The sequence below is a fragment of the Marmota monax genome, unplaced genomic scaffold (genome assembly GCF_021218885.2).
Source record: "Marmota monax isolate L192 unplaced genomic scaffold, Marmota_monax_Labrador192_F-V1.1 WCK01_AAM20220418_F8-fsc00042, whole genome shotgun sequence".
NCBI classification, from domain to species: domain Eukaryota; kingdom Metazoa; phylum Chordata; class Mammalia; order Rodentia; family Sciuridae; genus Marmota; species Marmota monax.
This window is the reverse complement of record NW_026693008.1, coordinates 13,243,414-13,268,279: the sequence shown is the minus strand read 5'-3', so window position 1 is coordinate 13,268,279 and position 24,866 is coordinate 13,243,414. Positions and strand designations below refer to the sequence as shown.

Here is a 24,866-nt window from a genome sequence, read left to right as displayed (position 1 = left end):
AATACTGTCCATTGATCACCTACTATGTGTGCTGAACACTGTCCTGAGCGTTTTACCATATGATCTTATTTTATAGGCACAACAGTATGAGTACACTGAAATAGAGGGAAGTGATGCACAGTAGAGCATGGCTTTCTGATTCAAGTCTTATTCACTATACTATTACAACTGTTGCTGCTGATACTATCTTTATTCTAGTTCTGGGAGGATTTATTTTAGATAAATATGTGACTTCCAGTAGACAACATGAGCAGTATGGGCTAGGGGTTTAGCTCAGTGGTGGAGTGCATTGCTAGCATGTGTGATGGTTTGGGTTCAATTTCTAGCTCTTCAAAAAAAAAAAAAAAAAACTCGTAATTGTTAGACCATGATGCAAGAAAAGACCACTGACTCCAATTAAAATCAAATTTAAGCAAGCTTATTATTTCAACCTGCTGGGCTGCCTTTCCCAACAAAATCGTGGGAGCCAAGGACAGCCCTGCAGCTCTCTTGCAGCCCAGCTTTATAGCCCAAAAAGTTACACAAAGGGGGGGTTACAGATAACAAAACTCTGATGAGCATAACACAAATGCTGGTTTACATTTTTGCTGGCCCCGACATCAGAATTTATGAAAGTCGTTAGAGCCTCAGAGAGGGTCGTTATCTAGCCAGGGAAGGCCAGGATTTATGAGGTGTCACTAAGGTTTAGGAAACTAAGGTTTGTTATCTGGTCAGGGAAAACCGGGCATGGGTGAGTTAAAGGCATGGGCAGCTTTACAACATTAACTTATGGCCAGGCTATACAGACATCCTAATATTTTTACAGAAAACAGAAATGAATCCTTCATAACTTGTGACAATCTACAGAGAGAATTAGGCTAGGTATATCAATAATGATGATGATAATGATGTATTAGTAATTTCTTTAGTGCTGTGTTGCTGTCCTAGCAACCAAGAGAAAAGTGCAGTGCATATTTGGAGTTTTATCCTTAATTTACATAGGGATCTACGGTCTTCTATAGAGACTTCAGTACAGAGATGACCCAAAAATGGCCAAAAAAGAAAAGAGAGAGAAAGAGAGAGAGAGAGAGAGAGAGAGAGAGAGAGAGAGAGAGAGAGAGAAGGAGAAGGAGAAGGAAAAGGAGAAAGGAGATGTTGTGGACTTCTTTCACTTTCACTGGACCATACCCATTATATAGTTTTTAAATATTGTTAGTTGTTAATAGACCTTTATTTTATTCATTTATTTATATATGGGGCTGAGAATCAAATCCAGTGCCTCACATATGCTAGGCAAGAACTCTACCCCTGAGCCACAACCCCATTAAATCTTTACATATTAAAAATTAACATAGAGAGGGCTGGGGTTGTGACTTTGCAGTAGAGTGCTCACCTAGCACATGTGGGGCTCTGGATTCGATCCTTAGCACCACATAAAAATGAATGCTTGGAATAAAGGTATTGTGTCCAACTACAACTAAAAAAATAAATATTTAAAGAACATTAACATAGAGAATTACTTTTTCTTGGCTAGTAGCAGGTAGAAATGGTAGAACTGAAGGAGATATCAAAGAGTTCCACATAGACGTGAAAGGAAAAAGGATATATTTATATCATTTCCTCTTTGTTTTTGTTCATGCTTTAAAGGAAAAATTTTTATATGTTCACTGCCTAATAAACTAATAGACTTAGAAAGCATAATACTTATGTATTGATTCCTTCAAAGTAGCAAAAACATTGAACCTTGAAGTCAGATATACTCAATTTTAACTTCTGCTTTGCATGATTTGTTAGCTGTGTTGTCTTTGCATATTTTAATTTTTTAAATAAATTTAATTGTTCATATATGTAGTATAATATGATTGTTATAAACATGAGATAGAATGGTAAGTATATTTACATGTATATTGTGATATATAATAAGTCTGGGGTTTTTTGGTAGATATGTTTTGGAATATTTGTCAAGAATATGTCAAAATCTGTGTTGTAATGGAGTTTCTATGAACTTATCCTATTCTGGGTTACTCAATTTGTTGGTACTCAGTTGTTTATAGAATTCTCCTGTAATCTTTTTTATTTTGTGGCATTGGTTATAGTGACCTCTTTATTTCTGGGTATGTATTTTCCTTTTTTTTATTAGTTGTTTTTACATGACAGGGTATATTTTGACATACATACATGGGATGCAACCCATTACAATTTTGTTCCCATTCTTGTGGTTGAACTTGATGTGGAGTTACACTGGTCTTGTGTTCATATATGAGCACAGGAAAGTGATGTCTGGTGCATTCTATTGTCTTTCCTATTACCACCTCCCCTCCCGTCTCTTCCCTTCATTCCCCTTTATCTAATCCAATGAATTTCTATATTTCCCCATCTTACCCTCCCTTGTTATGGGTTAGCATCCACATATCAGAGAGAACATTCAACCTTTGGTTTTTGGGGACTGGCTTATTTCACTTATCATGATAGTCTCCAGTTCCATTCATTTACTGGCAAATGTCATAATTTCATTCTTTTTTATAGCTGAGTAATATTTCATTGTATATATATATATATATATATATATATATATATATATATATATATATACATACAAAGTTTCTATATCCATGCTTCTGTTGAAGGGCATCTAGGTTGGATCCCTAGCTTTGCTATTGTGAATTGAGGTGTTATAAACTTCCTCTGCTTCCCGGTCACCATTTAATCTGCTTCCCTCTCCCACACTTTTCCGCCATGATGTCCTGCCTCACCTTGAGCCCTGAGGAATAGAGTCAGCTGTCCATGGACTTAGACCTCTGAAACCATGAGCCCCCAAATAAACCTTTGCTTCTCTATAGTTGTGCTGGTTGGATCTTTTAATCACAGCAGTGAAAATTCTGACTAACTAGGAATCAATCTAACAAAAGAAGTGGAAGACTGACCTCTACAATGAAAACTACAAAATACTAAAGAAAGTAATTGAAGAAGACCTTAGAAAAGATACGACCTCCTATGTTCTTGGATAGGCAGAATTAATATTGTCAAAATGGGGCTGGGGTTGTGGCTCAGCGGTAGAGTACTTGCCTAGCACATGTGAGGCCCTGGGTTCAATCCTCAGCACCACATAAAATAAATAAATAAATAAAGGTATTGTGTCCAGCTACAAATAAAAAATAAATATTTAAAAAGTCAAAATGGCCATACAACTAAAAATGCTATACAGATTTAATGCAATTTCCATTAAAATTTTAGTGACGTTCTTCATAGAAATAGAAAAAAGCACTCATAAAAGAGGCCAGAATAGCCAAAGCAATCCTTAGTGAGAAAAGTAATGCAGGAGGCATCACAATACCAGACTTTAAATTATACTACATAATCATAGTGTTGGCACAAAAATAGAATTGAAGACCAGTGGAACAGAAGACTAAGAGACATACCCACATAAATACAGGTGTCCCATACTAGACAAAGGCGCCAAAAACATACATTGGAGAAAAGATAGCCTCTTCAACAAATGGTGCTGGGAAAACTGGAAATCCATATGTGCTAGATTGAAATTGAAACCCTGTATCTCACCCTGCACAAAACTCAAAGTGGATCAAGGACCTTGGTGTTAGACCAGAAACCCTGTGCATACTAGAAGAAAAAGCAGGCCCAACTCTCAATCATATCAGCTCAGGAACAGACTTCATCAATAAAACTCCTAAAGCACAAGAAGTAAAATCAAGAATGAATAAATGGGATGGCATCAAATAAAAAGCTTCTTCACAGCAAAGGAAACAATCAAGAACATGAACAGAGAGCATACAGAATGGGAGAAAAATCTTTCCCACCTGCATCTCAGATAAAGTATTAATCTTCAGGATATAAAAAGAACGGTATTTTCCTTTTAGTAACCATTATTATTATATGAAAAAACTTAAAAGTTCTAACAATCTATTTAAAACTGATAAATTCAATTGCATAGAAAAATTTTACTCAGATCTACACTTTTACACTTTGTTATTGATGTCACAGAGTATATCTTCATAAATTGTGTGCCCATTAACATACATTTATAAGTTTTTGTGTTTTTATGCTTTTTTCCTTTTGGAATTAAAACTAGATTTGTGCACCAAAATTACAATAATGAGGATTCTCTGTTTACTGTTACTAGAAAATTGATACTTTTGTATGGCTTTATGTTGCTGTCTAGGTCCTTTAACTTCAACTTGAAGGACTCCCTTTAGTATTTGTTTGGGGCAGATCTAATGGCAATGAACTTATTTATTTGGAAAGGCCTTAATTTCTCCTTCATTTCTGAAAGATAAGTTTACCAGATATAGTATTGGTTGGCACATTTCTTCTTGTAGCACTTCGAATATATCACCCCACTTCCTTCTACTATATAGGTTTCTGCTGAAAAATTCACTGATAATCTTGGGGGAAACTCTTTTATACATGATAAGTTGCAGGTTCTTACTACTTTCAATACCTTCTATTTGTCTTTGACTTTTGAAAGTCTGATTATAATGTTTCTCAGTGTAGTCCCTTTTAACTTATCCTAATTACTATTCATTGAGTTTCTTGACTTTGTATATCCCTTTCTTTCCTCAGATTTTCAAAGTCTGGGGCCATTATTTCTTCACATTAACTCTCTGCCCTTTTCTCTCCCTGTGTCCTTCTGGGGTTCCCATAATATATATGGTGGTCCAGCTGATAACTTGTTTTCAAGTTAGCTGACTCTTTATTCTGTAAGTTTAATGTTGAACCTCCCCCTAAGGAATTTTTCAGTTCAGTTATTGTACATTTTCAGATCCATAATTTTTATTTGATTAGATTTTTTAGTTTGTATCTCTTTGTGGATATTATCATTTTGTTTTTCTGGTTTAGTTTAGTTGACAGTATTCCTTTTTAGTTCATTGAAGTAGTTATTTTAAATTCTTTATTAGGTATTTTATAGATCTGTATTTCCTTAGGGTTGGTTTCTGAAGTTTATTTTATTTCTTTGCAGGCCACGTGTCCCTGTGTCTTTGCATCCTTTGGATCTTCTATTGCTATATGGGCATTTGAAAACACAAGCTACTTCTCCAAGTCTTTATGACTGACTATAGGCCAGGGAAGACCTTTACCAACCAACCTGGATCTCTAGCCTAAGACCTTTCAGACTTTTTCTTAGAATGTATCTTTTTGGGGGTTGTGTGTGTTTGTATGCGGGCACACATGTGCTTTTTAAATTTTCTTTTTTAGTTTTTAATTTTTTAATTAGTTATATATGACAGTAGAATGTATTTATGCACTTTGATATACATAGATAGGATATAATTTCTCCTTTTTCTGAGTGTACATGATGTAGAATCACATTGGTCATGCAGTCATATGTATACATAATGTAATAATGTCTGTTTCACTCTACTATTCTTCCTATCCCCACATTACCTCCCTTCCACTCCCTTTACTTTCCTCTACCTAATCTAACTCTATTCTTCTCTAGTGCCCCCCAACACTTATTGTGAACTAGCATCCACATATTAGAGAAAACATTTAGTCTTTGGTTTAGGGGGATTGGCTTATTTCACTTAGCATAATATTCTCCAGCTCCATCCATTTACCGGCAAATACCATAATTTCATTCTTCTTTATAGCTGAGTAATATTCCACTGACTGTATATACCACATTTTCTTTATCCATTCATCTATTGAAGGACACCTATGTTGGTTACATAGTTTAACTATTGTGAATTGAGCTGCTATAAACATTGATGTGGTTGCATCACTGTAGTATGCTGATTTTAAGTCCTTTGGGTATAGACCTCAGAGTGGGATAACTGGGTCAAATGGTGAATCCGTTCCAAGTTTTCTGAGGAATCTCCATATTGCTTTCTATAGTGGTTGCACCAGTTTTCAGTCCAACCAGCAATGTGTGAGTGTGCCTTTTTCCCCAACATCCTTGCCAACATTTATTGTTGCCTGTAGGCTTAATGATTGCCATTCTGACAGGAGTGAGATGAAATCTTAGTGTAGTTTTGATTTGCATTTATCTACTTGCTAGAGATGTTGAATACTTTTTCATATATTTGTTCATCAGTTGTATTTCTTCTTCTGTGAAGTGTCTGTTCAGTTCCTTAGCCCATTTATTGATTGGGTTAATTGGTTTTTGGTGTTAAGTTTTTTGAGTTCTTTATATATCCTAGAGATTAATGCTTTATTGGAGGCTCTCTCCTCACATTACTGATTGTTTCCTTTGCTGAGAAGAAGCTTTTAAATTTGAATCCATCTTATTTATTGATTTTTGATTTTACTTCTTGCACTTTAGGGGTCTTGTTAAGGAAGTCAGATCCTAGGCCGACATGGTGAAGATTTGCGCCTACTTATTCTTCTGTAGGTGCAGTGTCTCTGTTCTAGTGCCTAAGTCTTTGATCCTCTGTAAGTTGATTTTTGTGCAAGGTGAGAGATAGAGGTTTAATTTCATTTTTCCAGCACTGTTTGTTGAATAGGCTGTCTTTTCTCCAGTGAATGTTTTTAGCACCTTTGTCTAATATGAGATAACTGTATTTGTGTGGATTTGTCTCTGCGTCTACTATTCTGTGCCATTGGTCTACATGTCTATTTTGGTGCCAGTACCATGCATGTGCTTTTATTCTAGTGTATGGAAGAGTTTTTTGACTGTCTTAATTTCCTATTCTCAGGCCCTTTTGTTTTTTGTTTTATACCTTTGATTTTGATCTCTCGCTCCCTTTGCTGCTGTCACCCACTAAGGCACATGCCTGTTTTCTGTGGTGTGGTGAGAATGGGAGAATAATTCCCAAATCCTGCCTCCATATATCACTTGAGTTCAGTATTCTGATTTGTCCTAGGGCTGTCTCACCTGGCTTGGAATTCTGATAGGAATAACACCATAGGTAGGATATCAGCTTGGAGAGACTCCTAAGAGGATCTGAAGCTTCCTAGCCTGTTCTCTTGCTGCTGCCACTTGCTATATTTTTCATTTGTAAAATTTGAATAATACAATCTGTTCTATAGATTATTGTGGTTAAATTGTACAAAGTATTCTTGTAATATGCCTGGCATATAATTACTACTTTGAAAATGTTAATCCTCTTTTTATTTGGAGATAGTTTCACACATGTTTGAATACTAATTTTACATACAGTGATGATCATGGCAATAAGTTAAAACTAATTATATTGTATTTTCTATTTGTTTAGATATATTAATAAGTATAAAACTGATATGATTTGATATAATACTTCTTTAAAAACTATTAGCTACTCTGGTTTTGATGATAGAAAATTATTTCCAGGAACAAATCAGCCTACATATTAGAAAATAGCTTTACTAGGAAAAGACAGTTTTATACAATTAGAAAATATTGAATTCTTGGGGGAGCGGGTACTAGGGATTGAACTCAGGGGCACTCAACCACCGAGCCACATCCCTAGCTCTATTTTGTATTTTATTTAGAGATAGGGTCTCACTAAGTTGCTTAGCACTTCACTTTTGCTGAGGCTGGCTTTGAACTAGCAATCCTCCTGTGTCAGCTTCCAGAGCCACTGGGATTACAAGCATGTGCCACTGCACCCAGGACATAATTTAATTTTAATCCTGACCATAATTAATAAACTGCTCAGAAGTTCCTGAAGTTTTAACAGTCTAACAAGACTATACAATCAGTTCCAGCACACTACTGAGTCCATATCTTTTTATCAGTTGGAAATTTTGGTTGCAGTTGATAACCAAACAAAAATAGTTCATAGTAGTTTAAGCTAAAGAAGAAGTTAATAACTTACAGGATTCAAGTGTCTGTAGGTAGATTGTCTTTTGATATGGCTGAATTTAGGGCCTCCAATTATGTCTTCAGTAATTATTCTTTTCTAGTACAGCTCTTATTCTTTTGTCTTCCTTCTCCAGCAGGCTTAATCCATGAGGCAAGTACAGTTGGTTTCATGAATTATTGGCCTTTGTATCCTCCATCTCAAAACAAGAATTCTTTTTGTTTCAACTCCATCTCAGGCCCCGAAGCAACACTATGACAGGGTTCTGCTTAAATAATGTGCCTTCTTCTGAATCAATGTCTATGCCTAGGGGATTGGGGAAACTGACTAGTTTGGATAACCCACCTAGGGAATGAGAGAAATGGAGACTTGATTGATAGCCCCACCAGAAGTCGGGAGACTTAGTGTCCTTAAAAGTGTTATCAAAAGAAGGAGAAAGGGAGGGAAAGAAAACCAACATAAGTCTATCACATTCTACTAATAAAGGCATTTTACTTTTAAGGGTCTGTTGAAAAATGTGGGCATGAGAGGCCAGAAGACAGTCTTTCTAATTACAGACACTCAGATTAAAGAGGAAGCTTTTCTAGAAGATATTGACAGCATGCTCAATACTGGAGAAATACCTAACATCTTTGCTGCAGATGAAAAACAAGAAGTAATGGAGGTAAAAACTTTTGGGGAAGTGCTGCTCTTACAATAGCATTTTTCTCATCTTGAAACCTTCCCTCTGTTATTCAGCATAAATATAGTTTGCTCAATTAAAAATTTAAAGTATATTAATTTAATACATCATTTTGGTGAATTTTGAATGCATCTACCATGGTTACAAGGTAGAATTTTTATAATTCTTATCTTCATAATAATGGAATTTTTTTACCTGTTTGATATTATTTTAGCATGTGTTATAAATGATTAGAGAGTTTAAAATCATCTCTTAAATTGATAGAAGTAAACATGATTTTAATGCTATTCTATTAGCTTTATGGCTTAACTCTGGTTAGTAAAAGTTTCTGAAAACTTAAACTACTTATCTTATAGTTCTGATATATCTGAAAGTCAAGTTTATGATCTAATTGATGAAAAATACACTTACGAAGCATCTACTACTGTCAGATGTCACATACTTTGATCCCAATCTTTCCCACTAAGATCTCTGCTAGTGATTTTTCCCTTCCTCATTAGTATAACTGCTCTTATCTACAGAATTTATCACTCAAGCTTGGATGTTTCATTCTCAGCCTCTAGTATTAGTATCTGGAGTGGAATGAACTCACCCTTCTTTGTAATAGGAGCACAGCTAATAGTTCCTTGTGCATAGAGTTGTTGAAGTCTGAGACTCAAAGAAAATGAAACATTTATATAGTGTTAGGCACTTAGAAAGCCTTTGCAGTTATGGCTTGCTTATGTTGAAGAAGAAGAAAATATAACAGGGAAAAATTCAAGTTATTTGCTTTTACCTGGGCGATATCAGGAATGTGGAGAAGGTTGCCAATGAAGGGTAATTCTCACAGGAGAAATTCCTTCTTATTTACACTCAAAAGGTTGTTACCTTGGAAGAGTGGGATTTCCTAAGCTTTGCCAAGCTCCCCTGGTTACTTTAATAGTTTTGTCTTTTCCTTCTATCAGTTCAAAACTAAACCTTTCCATTCCTTCACTCTTTCTCGTATATTCGCATTTTAAATATATATATATATATATATATATATATATATATATATATATATATATAGTATTTGTTTTGTATTTTTGTTTCTTTTGTTGACTAGGCTGGGTTCAAACTCTGGTGCTCAAGTGTTCCTCCTTCCTGGACATCTCAAGTGGCTGCAACTACCAGTACACACTACCATGTATGGCTTATATCTGTGTGTTTTTTCTAATTTAACACAAAATTCCTCCATTCTTTCTATGCACCACCACCCCCCAATTATGGACCAGCATCCACTTATCCAAGAAAATATTTGGCTTTTGGTTTCTTGGGATTGGCTTACTTCACTTAGCATGATATTCTCCAACTCCATCCATTTACCTGCAAATGCCATAATTTTATTCTTTTCTAATGCAGAGTAATATTACATTGTGTATATATACCACAGTTTCTTTATCCATGCATCCATTGAAGGGCATCTAGGTTGGTTCCACAGTTTAGCTATTGTGAATTGAGCTGCTATAAACATGAATATGGCTGCATCACTGTAGTTTGCTGATTTGGTATTGACCTTTGGGTATTGATGGAGGAGTGGGATATCTTGGTCGAATGGTAGTTCCATTCTAAGTTTTCTAAGGAATCTCCATACTGCTTTCCATAGTGATTGCACCAATTTTCCATCCCACCAGAAATGGCATACACCTTATTTTTAAAATTGTATGAAATTCCAATATATGGATGTTTGATGTTTTTAACTAGTTTCTTATTGACTCTTCTTGTTTCTGTTGGTTTTCTTTTCCTCTTACAATGTTGAATTATAGTTCTTAATCTATAGCTTGGTGAATTTTTGAGATCCTCTTTTGAAGTAAATTCTTGGCAAATATTTGTTTTTATTTTTATTAATATTTTTAGTTATATGTGATATTAGACTCTATATTGATATATTTATACAAGAATGGAATATATCATATTCTAATTAGGATCCAAGTATTGTGGTTGTACATGATGGTTTCACTGTGGTGTATTCGTATATGTACATAGGAAAGTTATGTCAGATTTTCTACTCTTTCCTATTCCTATCCCTGCTCCCTTTCCCCTTCACTGACCTATGTTAATCCAATGAGCTTCTGTTATTCCCCTCCCCAACTCATTATTGTGGATTAGCAGTCACATATCAGAGAAGACATTTAACCTTTGGCTTTTGGGGATTGGCTTATTTCACTTAGCATGATAGTCTCCAAATTCATCCATTTACCAGCAATGTCATAAAGTCATTCTTTATGACTGAGTAAATACTTCATTGTGTGTGTATATCACAATTTCTGTATTCATTCATCTGTTGAAGGGCACCTAGGTTGGTTCCATAGCTTAGCTATTGTGAATTGTGCTGCTATAAACACTGATGTGGCTGTGTCACTGTAGTATGCTGATTTTAACTCCTTTGGAGATATATATATATATATATAGATATAGATATAGATATAGATATATACCAATGAATGGGATAACTAGGTCTAATGGTGGTTCCATTCGTAGATTTTTTTTTAGTTGTTGATGTACCTTTATTTTTATTTATTTATATGTGGTGCTAAAGATCAAACCCAGTGTCTCACACACGCTAGGCAAGTGTGAGCCACAGCACCAACTCCCCCATTCCTATTTTTTTAAGGAATCTCCATACTGCTTTCCAGAGTGGTTGTACTAATTTTCAGTATGAGTGTACCCTTTTCCCCACATTCTCACCATTTATTAGTACTTGTATTCTTGATAATTGCCATTCTGGTTGGAGTGAAATAAAATCTCAGTGGAGTTTTAATTTGTATTTCTCTAATTGCTACAGATGTTGAACATAAATGTTTGTTTAAAATTATTGAATTTGGAGTTGGAAGAGATTTTGTAGGTATTAATTATGCCAAAGCCATTCTGTTGACATAAAAGCAAAAATTTAAAAATATTTATTGGAAGTAATAAAACTTCTTCCTGTTCTAATATACATTAATCTTGTTATCAGCAAATCTGTTATTATTTACAAGTTTTTATTTTCTTATATTCTTTAGGGTGTTCGTCCAGTAGCTCAGGCTGGCAGTAAACATGAAGAACTCAGTCCTTTAGCACTGTTTGCTTTCTTTGTGAATCGCTGCAAAGATAATCTTCATATTGTAGTGGCCTTTAGCCCTATTGGAGATGCTTTTCGAAATCGCTTGAGACAGTTCCCATCCCTCATCAATTGCTGTACCATTGACTGGTTTCAGGTTTGTAATTTTGGTGACAGAGTGGATGGCTAACTCTTGGAATTTTACTTAAGTCTTATTTAAGCTCAATTAATATATATTCTGGGTTTTTTTGGTAAACTACTATAATAACAAGCATAGTGCTTAGCAGAGGTACATGTTTCCCACAAGGAGCTCATATTCTTAACTAGAAGATATGAAAAGCAATTAGCAGTCAAAATTCAAAAGCCATAATGTTTGGATACAAAAGATATACATATAAAGACAGTAAATCTCTGAAGTATGAATTACATACAGTGGTATATTAGGAACCAATAGGATATTATACAAATGATTAATAAAATATATAATTACATGATTAATAAAAATTAATTTCTGATATTAATTTGTTTTATTACTTTTAACTTTATTATCAATTTTATATTTTAAAACTAATTCCATTTTGAAGTTAATATATATGTGTGTATGTTTTGCCTCAAAAGGTCATAATTAGTTTTTATTCTAATATATTGGTTTATATATGCATATATGTACATATACATATGTACATGTATATTAGTTCATATGTATTCTACTATATTAATAATATATAATATGTTCTAATATTATGTTATATAATGTATATTCTAATATTAGGCAATGTATAATTTTAGAATATAAATATTATAAATATATTTGTATATATACATGTATATGGAGAGAGAGAGAGAGAGAGAGATTGACTGATTTGAGAAATTGTCTCATGTGATTACAGGGCTGACAAATCCCAAAATCTGCAATCTGCAAAACTGGAGTCCCAGAAGAGTCAGTTGTGTATTTCCACTCTGAAGGCCATTAGGCTTAAGACCAGAAAGAACTACTCTTTTACTTCAAGTCTGAAGTCAGCAATAAAACCAATATCCCAGATTGAAGTTAGATAAAAAGGAGGATTTCCTCTTATTTGAGAGAAGTTCAATATATTTGTTCCATTCCAGCCTTCAGCTAATTGGATGGGGCTCACTGACCTTAGAGAGCACAACCTGCTTTATTAGTCTACCAATTTAAATGAATTAATGTAAAAACATCCTGACAGAAACACCTAAAATAATGTTTAAACAAATATCTGGATACCTCATTGCCCTGTCAAGTTGATATATATAACTAATAATCATGAGAGGATAGCATGTGCAGAGGCAGAAGGATGGAGGAAAAATGGCTCATTTGGGCAACTTCACCTAGTTTGGTATAGCTGACTAGTAATGAAGGCCCCAGGAATTAAGTTGGAGTTTTGGATGGGTGCCAGGTTATAAAGGAAATTATAACAAAGATGTCATAATGGCATTAATATATTTTTAGCTAATCTTTATTTTAGGGGAAACAAAACACTTGGAGGTTGTATGGTAGAAGAATTGGATTTGGGCAAAACAAGAGACAGAAAGATCAATTAAGCAGCAATTTTAGTAATGTTGGCAGCAAATGATGGTATTAATTTGTCATCGCCTGTGTAGGAGCACTAAATATCAATAATCTTGAAAACAGTAGCTCATGATACCTTCTACTTATTTGTTTTATGCCCAAGAGAATGTGGACTATACATTGAACCTAGATAATTTCTTTTAAAAGTTAATTTCTGGAACTAATTTATCATGAATTTTATGTTTAAAATCTAATTCTGACCTTTTGAGGATTACATGCATGTTTTATCAGTGGATGTTCTAGTGTGTTCATACAGTAACAGAAGCTATGTGAAACAATTTTGCTTTATATAAGCTATATCTTAGTATTGCTTCTATTAAGTAGACAAAATCCAAAACCATACAAACATAATCTGTCTAACCATAGTCTTCTTTTATAAAACCTTATAAATACAGTTCTGTAACTTCTGGGTGTTTTTTTTTTTTTCATAACCATGATATTTGCAGTTCTATTATAAGTGAGTCATACCTACTGGGAAAAATCTGAAGAAAATGAGTCTTGAAAATAAGGGAAATTAAATAGGCAACAGAGAGGAATAAAGACTTTACAGTTAAGAACTGGGGAGAGGGCTGGGATTGTGGTTCAGAGTTAGAGTGCTTGCCTAGCATGTGTGAGGCACTTGGTTCGATTCTGATTCTCACCACTATATATAAATAAACAAAATAAAGTCCATTTAAAACTAAAAAAAAAAAAAAAAAGAACTGAGGAGAAAGAGCCTGTGTCAATGGAGCTAATGGCATTATTTGGGACTTGGGTTTGTGAAACTCAGGAAGTAAGTGTAAACTGCTATGTGTCATGTACCCTCCCACCCTATGGCTGGTTTAATATCATTTGTAACCATAATTTTTTTTTTTTTTTAGTTTTAGATTGACCGCATGCCTTTACTTTGTTTATTTTTTATATGTGGTGCTAAGGAACAAACCCCAGTGCCTCTCACATGCTAGGAAAGTACTCTGCCACTGAGCCCCAGCTCAGAAGTTAGAATATTTATGATTAAAGGAAAACTAATAATATTACTATGTCTTCCCAAAAAGGGATGTATCATCTCATATAGAAAGAAGTCAAAAGTATCTCCAGTTTTACTTAATTTACAGGCTCAACCATGTTATCTGGGATCCAGGTTCTTTCCATCTTTTTGCTCTACCATTCTCAGTGCACTCTGTTTCATTTATTATTGTGACAAAATGATTGCTGTAGCTATGGGGATCGCACCCTTAAGAAACAAGGTTGAGAGACCTGAAGGCCCTTTTCCTACTGCAACATTATATACATGAACCACCCAGTCACAGGGTTGGGGGGGAGGATTGCGAGGTCAAAGCCAGCCTCAGCAACTTAGTGAGGCCCTAAGTCACTCAATGAGACCCTACCTCTAATAAAATATTTAAAAAGGGCGGGGGATGTGGCTCAGTGGTTAAGTGCCCCTGGATTCATCCTTAGTACCAGGAAAAAAAAAAAAAAGAATCACCCAGAATACAAAGATAAGCCTCTAAGAATTTAATGATATGACATTTAATCTTTATTTTACAAAATTTCTTCATTCCTAATATAATAAATCCTAGAAGTCTCTTTTAGGTTTAAAAATGTATCAGAACAATAATGTTGCATGAATGTAATCTATTAATAAAAATCTATATAATGGGGCTGGGTGGGTGTGGTGGTGCATGCCTGTAATCCCCAGTGGCTTAGAAGGCTGTGTCAGGAGGATCAAGAGTTCAAAGCCAGCCTCAGCAAAAGTGAGGTCCTAAGAACTCAATGAGACCCTGTCTCTAAATAAAGTACAAATTAGGGCTGGGGATGTGGCTAAGTGACAGAGTATCCCTGAGTTCAATCCCTGGTCCCCCCAACCCCCTCCCCAAAGTATATAATGGCAATATGTGCTTAAAACTTTTTTACTAATAGGTTGCTTCATCAAAAAGATTGAATTTGGGGAGCTGGTGTTATAGCTTAGTGGTAGAGCTCTTGCCTCGTACATGTGAGGCACTGGGTTCGATCCTCAGCACCACATAAAAATAAATAAAGATATTGTGTCCATCTTTAAAAAAATCTTTAAAAAAAAAGTTTGAATTTGGGACTGGGGATGTAGCTCAGTAGCAGAACATGTTCCCTCATGCTTGAGGCCCTGGGTTCAATCCCCAGCACTGCAAAAAAAAAAAAAAAAGTCTTAAAGTAAATATTGTTTTTTCTAAAAGAAAAAAATTACAAGTCTTTTATTGAATCTAAATTAAAGGAAATCTGAAAAATATTCTAATGAGAAAATGAAAGTTACTCATTAACATTTAATTAAATATTTGTTGCAAAGTGTTCTTTTAGGGACTGAAGGTATAGCACTGAGAAAAAGTCCTTGCTTTCATGAATTTTACAATTTAGTTCAGGGCTGAGGGGTAGACCAACAACAGATGAATAAATGATATGCAAAGTATTTGTAAGTACTAAGAATAAAACTGATTATAATGTTCAGAGTAATAACAGAAGGAATGCTGTTTTAAAAAGAATGCTCTGGGGGCTGTGGATGTCACTCCTTGCTAGCACATGTTTAGCATGTGTAAAGCCCTGTGTTTGATTCCCACCACCAAAAAACAAAAACAAAACAGCTGAAGGTAAGCAAAGTGGTTGGTGTTTTTGTGGCTTTTTAAATAAAGCATCACTATCCCATGTTCTTTCTGCTTTATTATCTTTAACATGTGATTTCCATTCTCAAGGTCAATTTATAGTCTGTAAGATGATTGGTAGACCTCGAGTTTTCATAACTGTAGTCCAGACAACAAGTATAGAAGAATAAAAATGGGACAAAAAGTATGCAGACCAACTCTGTAACCCTCTAAAGACCTTTCTCTGACGTCCTACCCAACAACTGCTTATGCTCTTCTGAATTACAAGGGAATCTAGCAATGGTTGTCTTTTAGCTGGACATATTGCTATCCAGAATAAAATTGGAGTCCTAAGAAGATGATGCTGGGTGGACAACTAGAATTTTCTGCCACTGGCATGCATTCAAGTAGAAGAGTTGGAAAAGCAGTGTAATATGTCTTTAATATTTAAAATATCATTGATTCTTCATTTATATTGTTATCTTTATTTTTAAATTAATTCATAAAAATACTTATTAAATCTTTTATAAACCTAATAAATATTGTGAACTCAGTCCTCCTTATTCTATTTTTCTCATTAACGCTTTAATTTTCTCTATCCCAAATTCTTTTTCTATAGGAATTCACTTATATAGTTGGATTGGGACTGCTCACCTTTAATTTCATAACTTTCCCCCCCATTTTTAGCCATGGCCTGAAGATGCTCTCGAACTTGTAGCTGTGAAATTCTTAGAAACACTGGAGCTTACTGAAGTCGAACGAAGAGAGATAGTTCCAGTCTGTAAACACTTTCACACCTCCATTATGGACCTTTCGGAGAGGTCAATAGTAATAAATTTTAAAATGACATGAATGCCTTATAGTTTAAAGCATTTCTTTCTGCTAAAGTCCAAATTTTTAATATATTTTTTATTTCTTTTCGTTCTTTCTGATCATTTAATTAGTTAAAACCTTCAGCCTGCAAATAATAGAAAACTACTTGGTCTAGCTTTAATAAAAGGGGGAATTTTATTATAAAGATCCAGGGGTGTTTCACAAAGCTTAAGGGGAAGTATACAGCTGGATCTTAGAAGTAATTGGAAAAGCCTGGTGCAGTGGTGCATGCCTGTAATCCCAGTGGCTCAGGAGGCTAAGGCAGAAGAATTATGAGTTCAAAGCCAGCCTCAGCAATTTAGCAAGGTCCTGAGCAACTTAGGGACACCCTGTCTCTAAATAAAACATTAAAAGAGCTAGGGATGTTGCTCAGTGGTTAAGTGCCCCTGGGTTAAATCCCTGGTATCAAAAAAAAAAGTAATTGGAAAAGCAGGTGTTAGAAAGCCATGGGTGGGGAGGGGGCTGGGGTTGTGACTCAGTAACAGAGCGCTTGCCTAGTACTTATGAGGCACTGGGTTCGATCTTCAGCACCACATAAAAAATTAAAATAATGATATTGTGTCTATGTATAACTAAAAAAAAAAAAACTTTAAAAAAAAAATCAGGACCCTAGAATGTTTCGTTTTTCTTTTTCTTTTATTTACCTACTTTATTTATTTTTTTCTTTTGTTGTTGTTTTGTTTTCCTGTTTCTTTTTTTTTTAATAATTTTTTTAGTTGTAGTTGGGCACAATACCTTTATTTTATTTATTTATTTTTAATGTGGGTTGAGGATCGAACCCAGCGTCTGGCACATGCTAGGCAAGCACTCTACCACTGAGCCACAACCCCAGCCCTGTTTTCCTGTTTCTCATCACTGCTTCTCTCTGGGCATCTGCTTTCTTGTCTCTTTTTGTAGACTGCCCGGTGTACTTCCCAGTACATTTGGAAGAAGCTGGCTACCTCTCAGCTCTCCAGTTTACTTCTTGCAGTTACATTTATAAAGAGAGACTAGAAGGTCATTTCTAGCTCCTTATTCCAAATTTATTCTAAATAAATGATTAGTCTTGTTTGTGTCCAGTGCTCAACCCTGGCCTGATCAGCTGTGGTTAGAGGAGCAGATTTTGTAGATCAAACATTGTTGCCCAGGCACCAGGTAGAAGTTCTTAGAAAGAGGGGGCTAGTTGGGGTATAGATACTTCTAGAATGTCCTTTCTAACTCTGTTCATCTGACGTACTCATCTCAAGGATGAGTAACCCTAAGTACCCATGTTATATTGCCTGTCCAGAATCAAATAGCCAGCACAGTTGGCTTAGACAGTGGCTGTAGTGTGCTATAGTTCATTTACTTACCATTAAATATCATTGTGTGGTAGTCTTATAATTTTGGATTTATACCATTCAAGCATTGTATAACATACTTGTGCCATGGAATGATGCTTGGAAATTTGTTGGAAATTTTCTCTTTCCAATTCTACTTGCCTTCCTCTCACAATATCTTGGGTCACTTACAGGTTTAGATCCCAGTGAATAAAATTTTAGGGAGGAAAAAAGTCTGTATTGTTTGTACAATAATTCACTTTTTGCAGACATCTTCACTGGTTTATGTTTTTAAAATATGTCATTCTATTTAATATTTTGCAGATAAGAAATTAGGATATGGTTATGTGCAGAATTCTGGAGTCTTATAAAGTTCAAGTACTTAGCACTTCCACATAAAATTTGACTTTCATTCTTAAATGTTCGTTGTTAAGACTCTGTTGAATTTACCTCTTTATGAAACTTATTACTTACAGGAATATATGTTACCTGTCTCTCTTTTAGGTTCTTGCATGAGTTAGGAAGACATAACTATGTTACTGCTACTTCTTATCTTGAACTTATTGGTTCATTTCGACAGCTTTTGACTAAGAAGCGACAAGCTGTCATGGAAGCAAAACAACGATATGTAAATGGTCTTGACAAATTAGCTTTTGCTGAGTCTCAGGTAAATTTGATGAGCTGCTCAAAATGGTAATATATACTGAGAAATACAAGAAATAATAACAAGAGCTACAATTGATTGGGAATTTGTTATATGCATGCTTTTCACGTGCATTCTTTCAATTATTCCTCATAACAACTCCATAAGATCATCAGTATTATGATTGTCATTTTACAGATAGAGTTACATTAAGAAACATTCATTAAATTGCCCAGACCACACTGTTTTATTTTTAGTTAACTTTTTGGCATTTGAGAAAATATAAAAAGTCTGTGTTGACTTTTTATTAATTATAAGATTTGGGTTTTTTAAAAATCAAGTACTGGTAATACTTATTAGTTTAGTATAAGTAATAGAGATTTTTGTTGGTTCATCTTTGCACTGTATACCATAATAATGGTATAATATGGATACCTGAGCTACCCACTTGTTTTCTGTCTGCATTTCTTCCATGGTAACTGCATTCTCCCACTAGCCTGTCATATACTCAAGAATGAGAAAAAATTTTTTTTAGTTGTTGATAGACTTTTATTTATTTATATGCAGTGCTGAGAATCGAACCCAGTGCCTCACACATGCCAGGCAAGTGCGCTACTGTTGAGGCACAACCCCAGCCCAAGAAAATATTTTTGTGAGAAAAACTGGCTACATTCTCATCATTTTGTTTATCATACAAAGAACTGTAAAAACATTAAGATTTTCTGCCCCAATACTTTATGATATGTTCAAATTTGTATTTTCTATGTTTGATTTTAGTAGCTATGATAGCAATGGAAACTTAATGACAAACTGTCTATTTAGGTTGGTGAAATGCAAATAGAGCTTGTTCAGTTACAGCCCAAGTTGGAGGAAGCTAAAATTGAAAATGCACGTATGATGCAGGTAGAGTATCCTGAATGTTTTTGTTGCCATCAAAGGACAATTGAAATATGTTAAATTTGTCATGAAGATAAGCCCTCTCCCCCCACTTTTATCACTAGATCCTAGGGACTTAACCCTTTTCTGTCTCACCGGGTCCCGTGTGAGTTCATTTTTTAAAAAAATTATTATTATTGTAGATTTTTACAATACCTTTATTTTTATTTATTTATTTTTATGTGGTGTTGAGGATCAAACTCAGTGCCTCATACATGCTAGGCAAGCGCTCTACCACTGAGCTACAACCCAGCCCAATTTGTTTTTGAAGAGGTGTGAAGCCCATTTCCAAAATAGCTCACATATATTTGCATTTCTCATTTTACCCTAGACCTTTCTAGCCTTCAAAATAATATGTTGGATGACTTATTTTTTTACATATTCTTTTGCCTCTAGATTGAGAGAGCAATTGGATGCTTGCAGAATTGTCTTTATTTTTTTTTTTCTTTAGATAATTGAAATAGAATCTGCAGAAGTGGAAGCAAAAAAAAAGTTTGTGAAATTAGATGAAGAGATAGCCAGTGGAAAGGCTGAAGAAGCCCAAGCTCTAAAAAATGAGTGTGAAAGTGATCTAGCTGAGGCAATTCCAGCCTTGGAAGCAGCTCTGTCTGCACTGGATACACTTAAAGCAAGTATTTGAATTAGTCACTTTGTGTTTCCTCAACAAAGTGAAACTATACAGGTCTTTGGTTAGTTACACATAGTTCTCTTTCTTTAGGTGGTATTGTTTTTGCTCAGTCAAATGAAACTTGTCTCTTGACATTTCTTTGATATATTGTTATATGTTTGCTTTTCATATATTATTTCTAATTTTCAATCAGGATATTCCATTGAGAATAGGATGAACAGTCTCTGAGAGGCAAATGTGATTCTGTACAGGGACCAGGAAGTACATGTTAAAAAGAGTGGTTACACAAGGTCCTGAATTCAATTTCTAACACCGAAAAAGAAAAAAGAAAAAGATTGTGTTGTTATTTCTTTAGTCTTCTCTACATATATGCACAGAAAAACTCAAAAGTTATTTCCGATGCACCTGTCTGTACCACAATGTGTTATATAGGCGTTTTGACAGGCTCTTTAAGCAAGACCAGAATAACCTCACCAAAGAGAACAGGAGAGAGAGCATCTGTTGACTAGAGAAGCCCAGTGTAACATGGGAGCTCAGGATATTCAGACAACCACCCCCCTTTTTTTTTGCACCTTCTTTCCTAATCAGTGCCCTAACTTTTATGTAATAGACCTGAAAGACTGAACTCAGCCTATGGGTAATTCAGTATCTCAAAGGATTAAGCTATGTCTTGAAGTTACATCGGTTTTTTAGTAGTTTTAAAATGAGATTATCTTAGAGTATTTATAGAAACTTCCTACTGTTTTGTGTCATGAACCAGGAATTTAAAAATGAGTTGGTTATTTTCTTTCTTTATGCTCTCTAGTACATTTAAAAGCCATGTGCACTCTATAGTCTTTCTTCATTCCTTTCTTAGAGATTTATCACAGCAACCACTTAGTTTGACAAAGGCTTGTTTGTTTGTTTTTTAAAGAGAGAGAGAATTTTTTTAATATTTATTTTTTAGTTTTCAGTGGACAAAAAATTTATTTTATTTGTATGTGGTGCTGAGGATCAAACCCAGCACCCCGCACATGCCAGGCAAGCGCGTTACCACTTGAGCCACATCCCCAGCCCCAAAGCCTTGTTTTTTATGGGCACTCCTTTCTAGACATCCAAGACCATTAATTTAAGGAACAGTTTTATTACTATGTTCCATGAACTTTTAGCACTCCCTCTTCTGATACAGGATTCTTGATGCCTCCAAACCCCACCAGTTCAGTTCATTAATCCTAGGCTCCTCTTTGCTTATGAGCGTGTTGCTTGTACCCTTTCTTGTATGCAATACCATATTATATAATTTAGAATTCAGTTGCAGGGAACAGAGTTGACTCTATTTAGTACAAGTAGATAAGGATTTTTAAAGGGAATTTTATAAATGGATTGCAGAATTGTTGGAAGAGCTATAGAAATAGATCCTATATTAAGCCACTAGAAATATCTCACAAAGCCAAATTGTTGATATTGTTTACTAGATTAACTGTTCCTCTGAAAAGGTAGCCAACAGAGCCTTTCTACAAGCTACACTGCCTCCACTATGATCCATACCAAGAAAATGGATACTTCACACTATCACTTTCCCCATTTATTGTCTGAATTCTGTTTTCACTCAAGTTATCTGATTGTGGGAAATAATTCTCACCCAGAGCTCTAGTTGCATGTGAAAGAAAGATATGTAGATGTTAATTTTCCAGCATTTGTATCATTGCAAGAAATGTCAGAAGGATATTTATGTGTGGGAATGGGTAATAAATAAGTGAATCTCTAGTGTCTGTCATAACAATAAATGCCTTTTTAGAAATTAAGTTTAGAAGTAGGACCTATTTCATTATTTTGTCAATAAAACTAATGTATATGGGCAAATACAGAAATAAATCTTTGTCTAAATCAGGGTTCTTAACCTGAGTTTTAGATAATGGGGGCTTGGGTATGTGATTGTACATGGGTAAAAATACATTTTCTGCAAGGTTCAGAGCTGTCATCCTCATAAGAATCTATGAACCCCCAAACATTAGAGAACATTAGTCTTTACCTGTGATAAATACTGTTTTGGTAATTATTTCATAACCATACAAAGCAAAATAAAAAATCACAATTTTGAATGAAAGGGTATACTTCATTATTCCCCAAAATTACTTTAAAAACTCTCCTTATTTGAAAATAAACTATTCTGAAGATGTCTTGTTTTCTTTTGGTTTAGCCATCTGATGTTACAATTGTGAAATCAATGAAGAGTCCTCCATCTGGTGTTAAACTAGTTATGGCTGCTATTTGTGTCATGAAAGATATAAAACCAGAAAAAATTTCAGACCCTTCAGGAACTGGAGGGAAGGTAATAACTGGGCCCAGATTCAATCATATTCCTGACTATATAGGACTTGTTTGTAATATCAATATCAAATTAAATATCAATAGTACTTAATCCAGGAAAGAAATATTCCTTTCTGGATTGAATAGATGGAGAATTATCTGCAGAAACACTGTATTCTAGGGAGTATAGTGTCTGGAAAATGTGATTCCAATTGCTTCTGTCTCCTTTTCTGTTTATACAGGTCTCCCTGCCATCTTGGAGTTAGAATTGAATGAACACTGAGATACTTGTACATTTGTAGCTAAGATTCTTGAGAATGTGATACATACCATATAGGTTATATTTCTGAGCATTCAAAATATACTGTTTAGTTAAATAAGCAGTATAGTGAAGTTGTTAAAAGCATGTGTTCTGAAGCCAGAATATCTATATTGAGAAATCCTGAACCTCCTAGCTGTGTAATCTTATACAGGATGCTTAATCTCTGTGGAATTCTGTGAAAAGACATCACGGTACTAATGTGAGCATTAGAGTAATTAATATATATAAAGTTCTTAAAAAAATTAAAAAAAATAAAGTTCTTATGTATAAAACCTTATAAATAATAATTACAATAAATGTTAGCTGCTATTATAATTATTTTTCAAGGATATATTCCTTAAGAAGGCAGGCATAGTATCCATCCATATTACAGACTGATCTTCTTTTCAGGGTTTCATAATGCCTAGGTTTGAATTCCTAAATTGAAATCTTTTTCTTTTCTTTTGTCCTTTCTTCCTCCATTTCTTTTCTTGCTTGTCTTCTTCTCCTCCTCCTCCTCCCCCTCCTCCTCCTCGACATTCTATCCTTCATTGAAATAATAAAGAAAATAAATAGGCTCTTGTCAAGTTATTCCCATGTACATGCACCCCCAGTTCCAGTCAGGCTTCTGATAGTAGAAAAAGAATGGTGAGCTAGTTATTCAACATCTTTAATTAGTATGTGGCTTTACCCTGTTACAGATAGAGCAATGTATATAATTTTTGGCTTTCCATTTTCTCTTCTTTTTATTTCATTTGGAGAGCCTAGATAGGTAAGGAGATTGCCTTTAAGAAAAATGCATGAGCCAGGTGCAGTGGTGCACACCTGTAATCCCAGCAGCTCGGGAGGCTGAGGCAGGAGGATTGCAAGTTCAAAGCTAGCCTCAGCAACTTAGCAAGGTCCTGAGCAACACAGTAAGACCCAGTCTCTAAAAAAAATACAAACAAGGGCTGGGTTTGTAGCTCAATGGTAGAGTGCTTGCCTCACAAGCGTGAGGCACTGGGTTCAATCTTCAGCACCACATAAAAATAAAAGTGATAAAAATGTACTTTCTTATATGAAGTTGATGTCTATGTTAGCTTTAGGTTTTCAAAAGAAATGACTACACATTCTCTTTTCAGTATTTAATTTTTTGACAAAAATTTATAATTTCATCTCCATAGTTAAAATATTTCATTTATGTAATATGTTCTCAGAGAGGAATCTTAGTTTCCAAGGAGAGATGTAAGTTGATGTTTTGAAAGCATATGAACAGCTTTTCTGGATAATATGTCCTTTTTTAAAAGATAGATAGAAAGAGAGAGAGAGAGAGAGAGGAGAGAGAGAGAGAATTTTAATATTTATTTTTTAGTTTTCGGCGGACACAGCATTTTTGTTTGTATGTGGTGCTGAGGATCGAACCCGGGCCGCACGCATGCCAGGCGAGCGCGCTACCGCTTGAGCCACATCCCCAGCCCTGGATAATATGTCTTAAACTTTAAAAAGAAAAATTTTATATTTAACATTTATTTTATTTATTTTTGTTTTAATTAGTTATACATGACATCAGAATGTATTTTGATTCATTGTACACAAATGGAGCACAACTTTTCATTTCTCTGGTTGTACATGACGTGGAGTCACACCATTCATGCAAATATTCATATACCTAGGGTATGATGTCCATCTCATTCCACCATCTTTCCAACCCCCATGCCACCTCTACTCCCCTTACTCCCCTCTGCTCAATCCAAAGTTCCTCCATTCTTACCTTGCCCTCCGCATTACAGATCAGCATCCACATATCAGAGAAAACATTTGATTTTTATTTGGGGGGAAGGATTGGCTTACTTAACATATCCCCCAACTCCATCCATTTACCTGCAAATGCCAGAATTTTTTTCTCTTTTATTACTGAGTAATATTCCATTGTGTATATATACACAGTTTCTTTATCCATGAATCTGTTGAAGAGCATCTAGGTTGGTTCCACAGTTTAGCTATTGTGAATTGAGCTGCTATAAACATTGATGTGGCCATGTCACTATAGTATGCTGATTTTAAGTCCTTTGGATATAGACTGAGGAGTGGGATAGCTGGGTCAAATGGTGGTTCCAATCCAAGTTTTCTAAGGAATCTCCATACTGCTTTCCATAGTGGTTGCACCAATTTGCAGTCCCACCAGCATTGTATGAGTATACCTTTTCCCCCACATTCTAACCAACACTTATTGTTGCCTGTATTCTTGATAATTGCCATTCTGACTAGAATGAGATAAAATCTTA

General features: G+C 34.9%; 1 protein-coding gene across 11 annotated transcripts in view; it reads left to right on the top strand.

Moving 5' to 3' along the window:
• Dnah12 (dynein axonemal heavy chain 12) overlaps positions 1-24,866 on the top strand; it is a 256,363-nt gene that overhangs the window by 139,552 nt on the left and 91,945 nt on the right. For all 11 annotated transcript variants that reach the window (XM_058582183.1, XM_058582184.1, XM_058582182.1 and 8 more), the window contains 7 exons: positions 8,218-8,379; positions 11,418-11,612; positions 16,322-16,455; positions 18,310-18,472; positions 19,271-19,351; positions 19,836-20,012; positions 22,192-22,323. In XM_058582183.1, the coding sequence (XP_058438166.1) occupies positions 8,218-8,379; positions 11,418-11,612; positions 16,322-16,455; positions 18,310-18,472; positions 19,271-19,351; positions 19,836-20,012; positions 22,192-22,323 (1,044 nt within the window). The remainder of the gene's footprint in view (positions 1-8,217; positions 8,380-11,417; positions 11,613-16,321; positions 16,456-18,309; positions 18,473-19,270; positions 19,352-19,835; positions 20,013-22,191; positions 22,324-24,866) is intronic.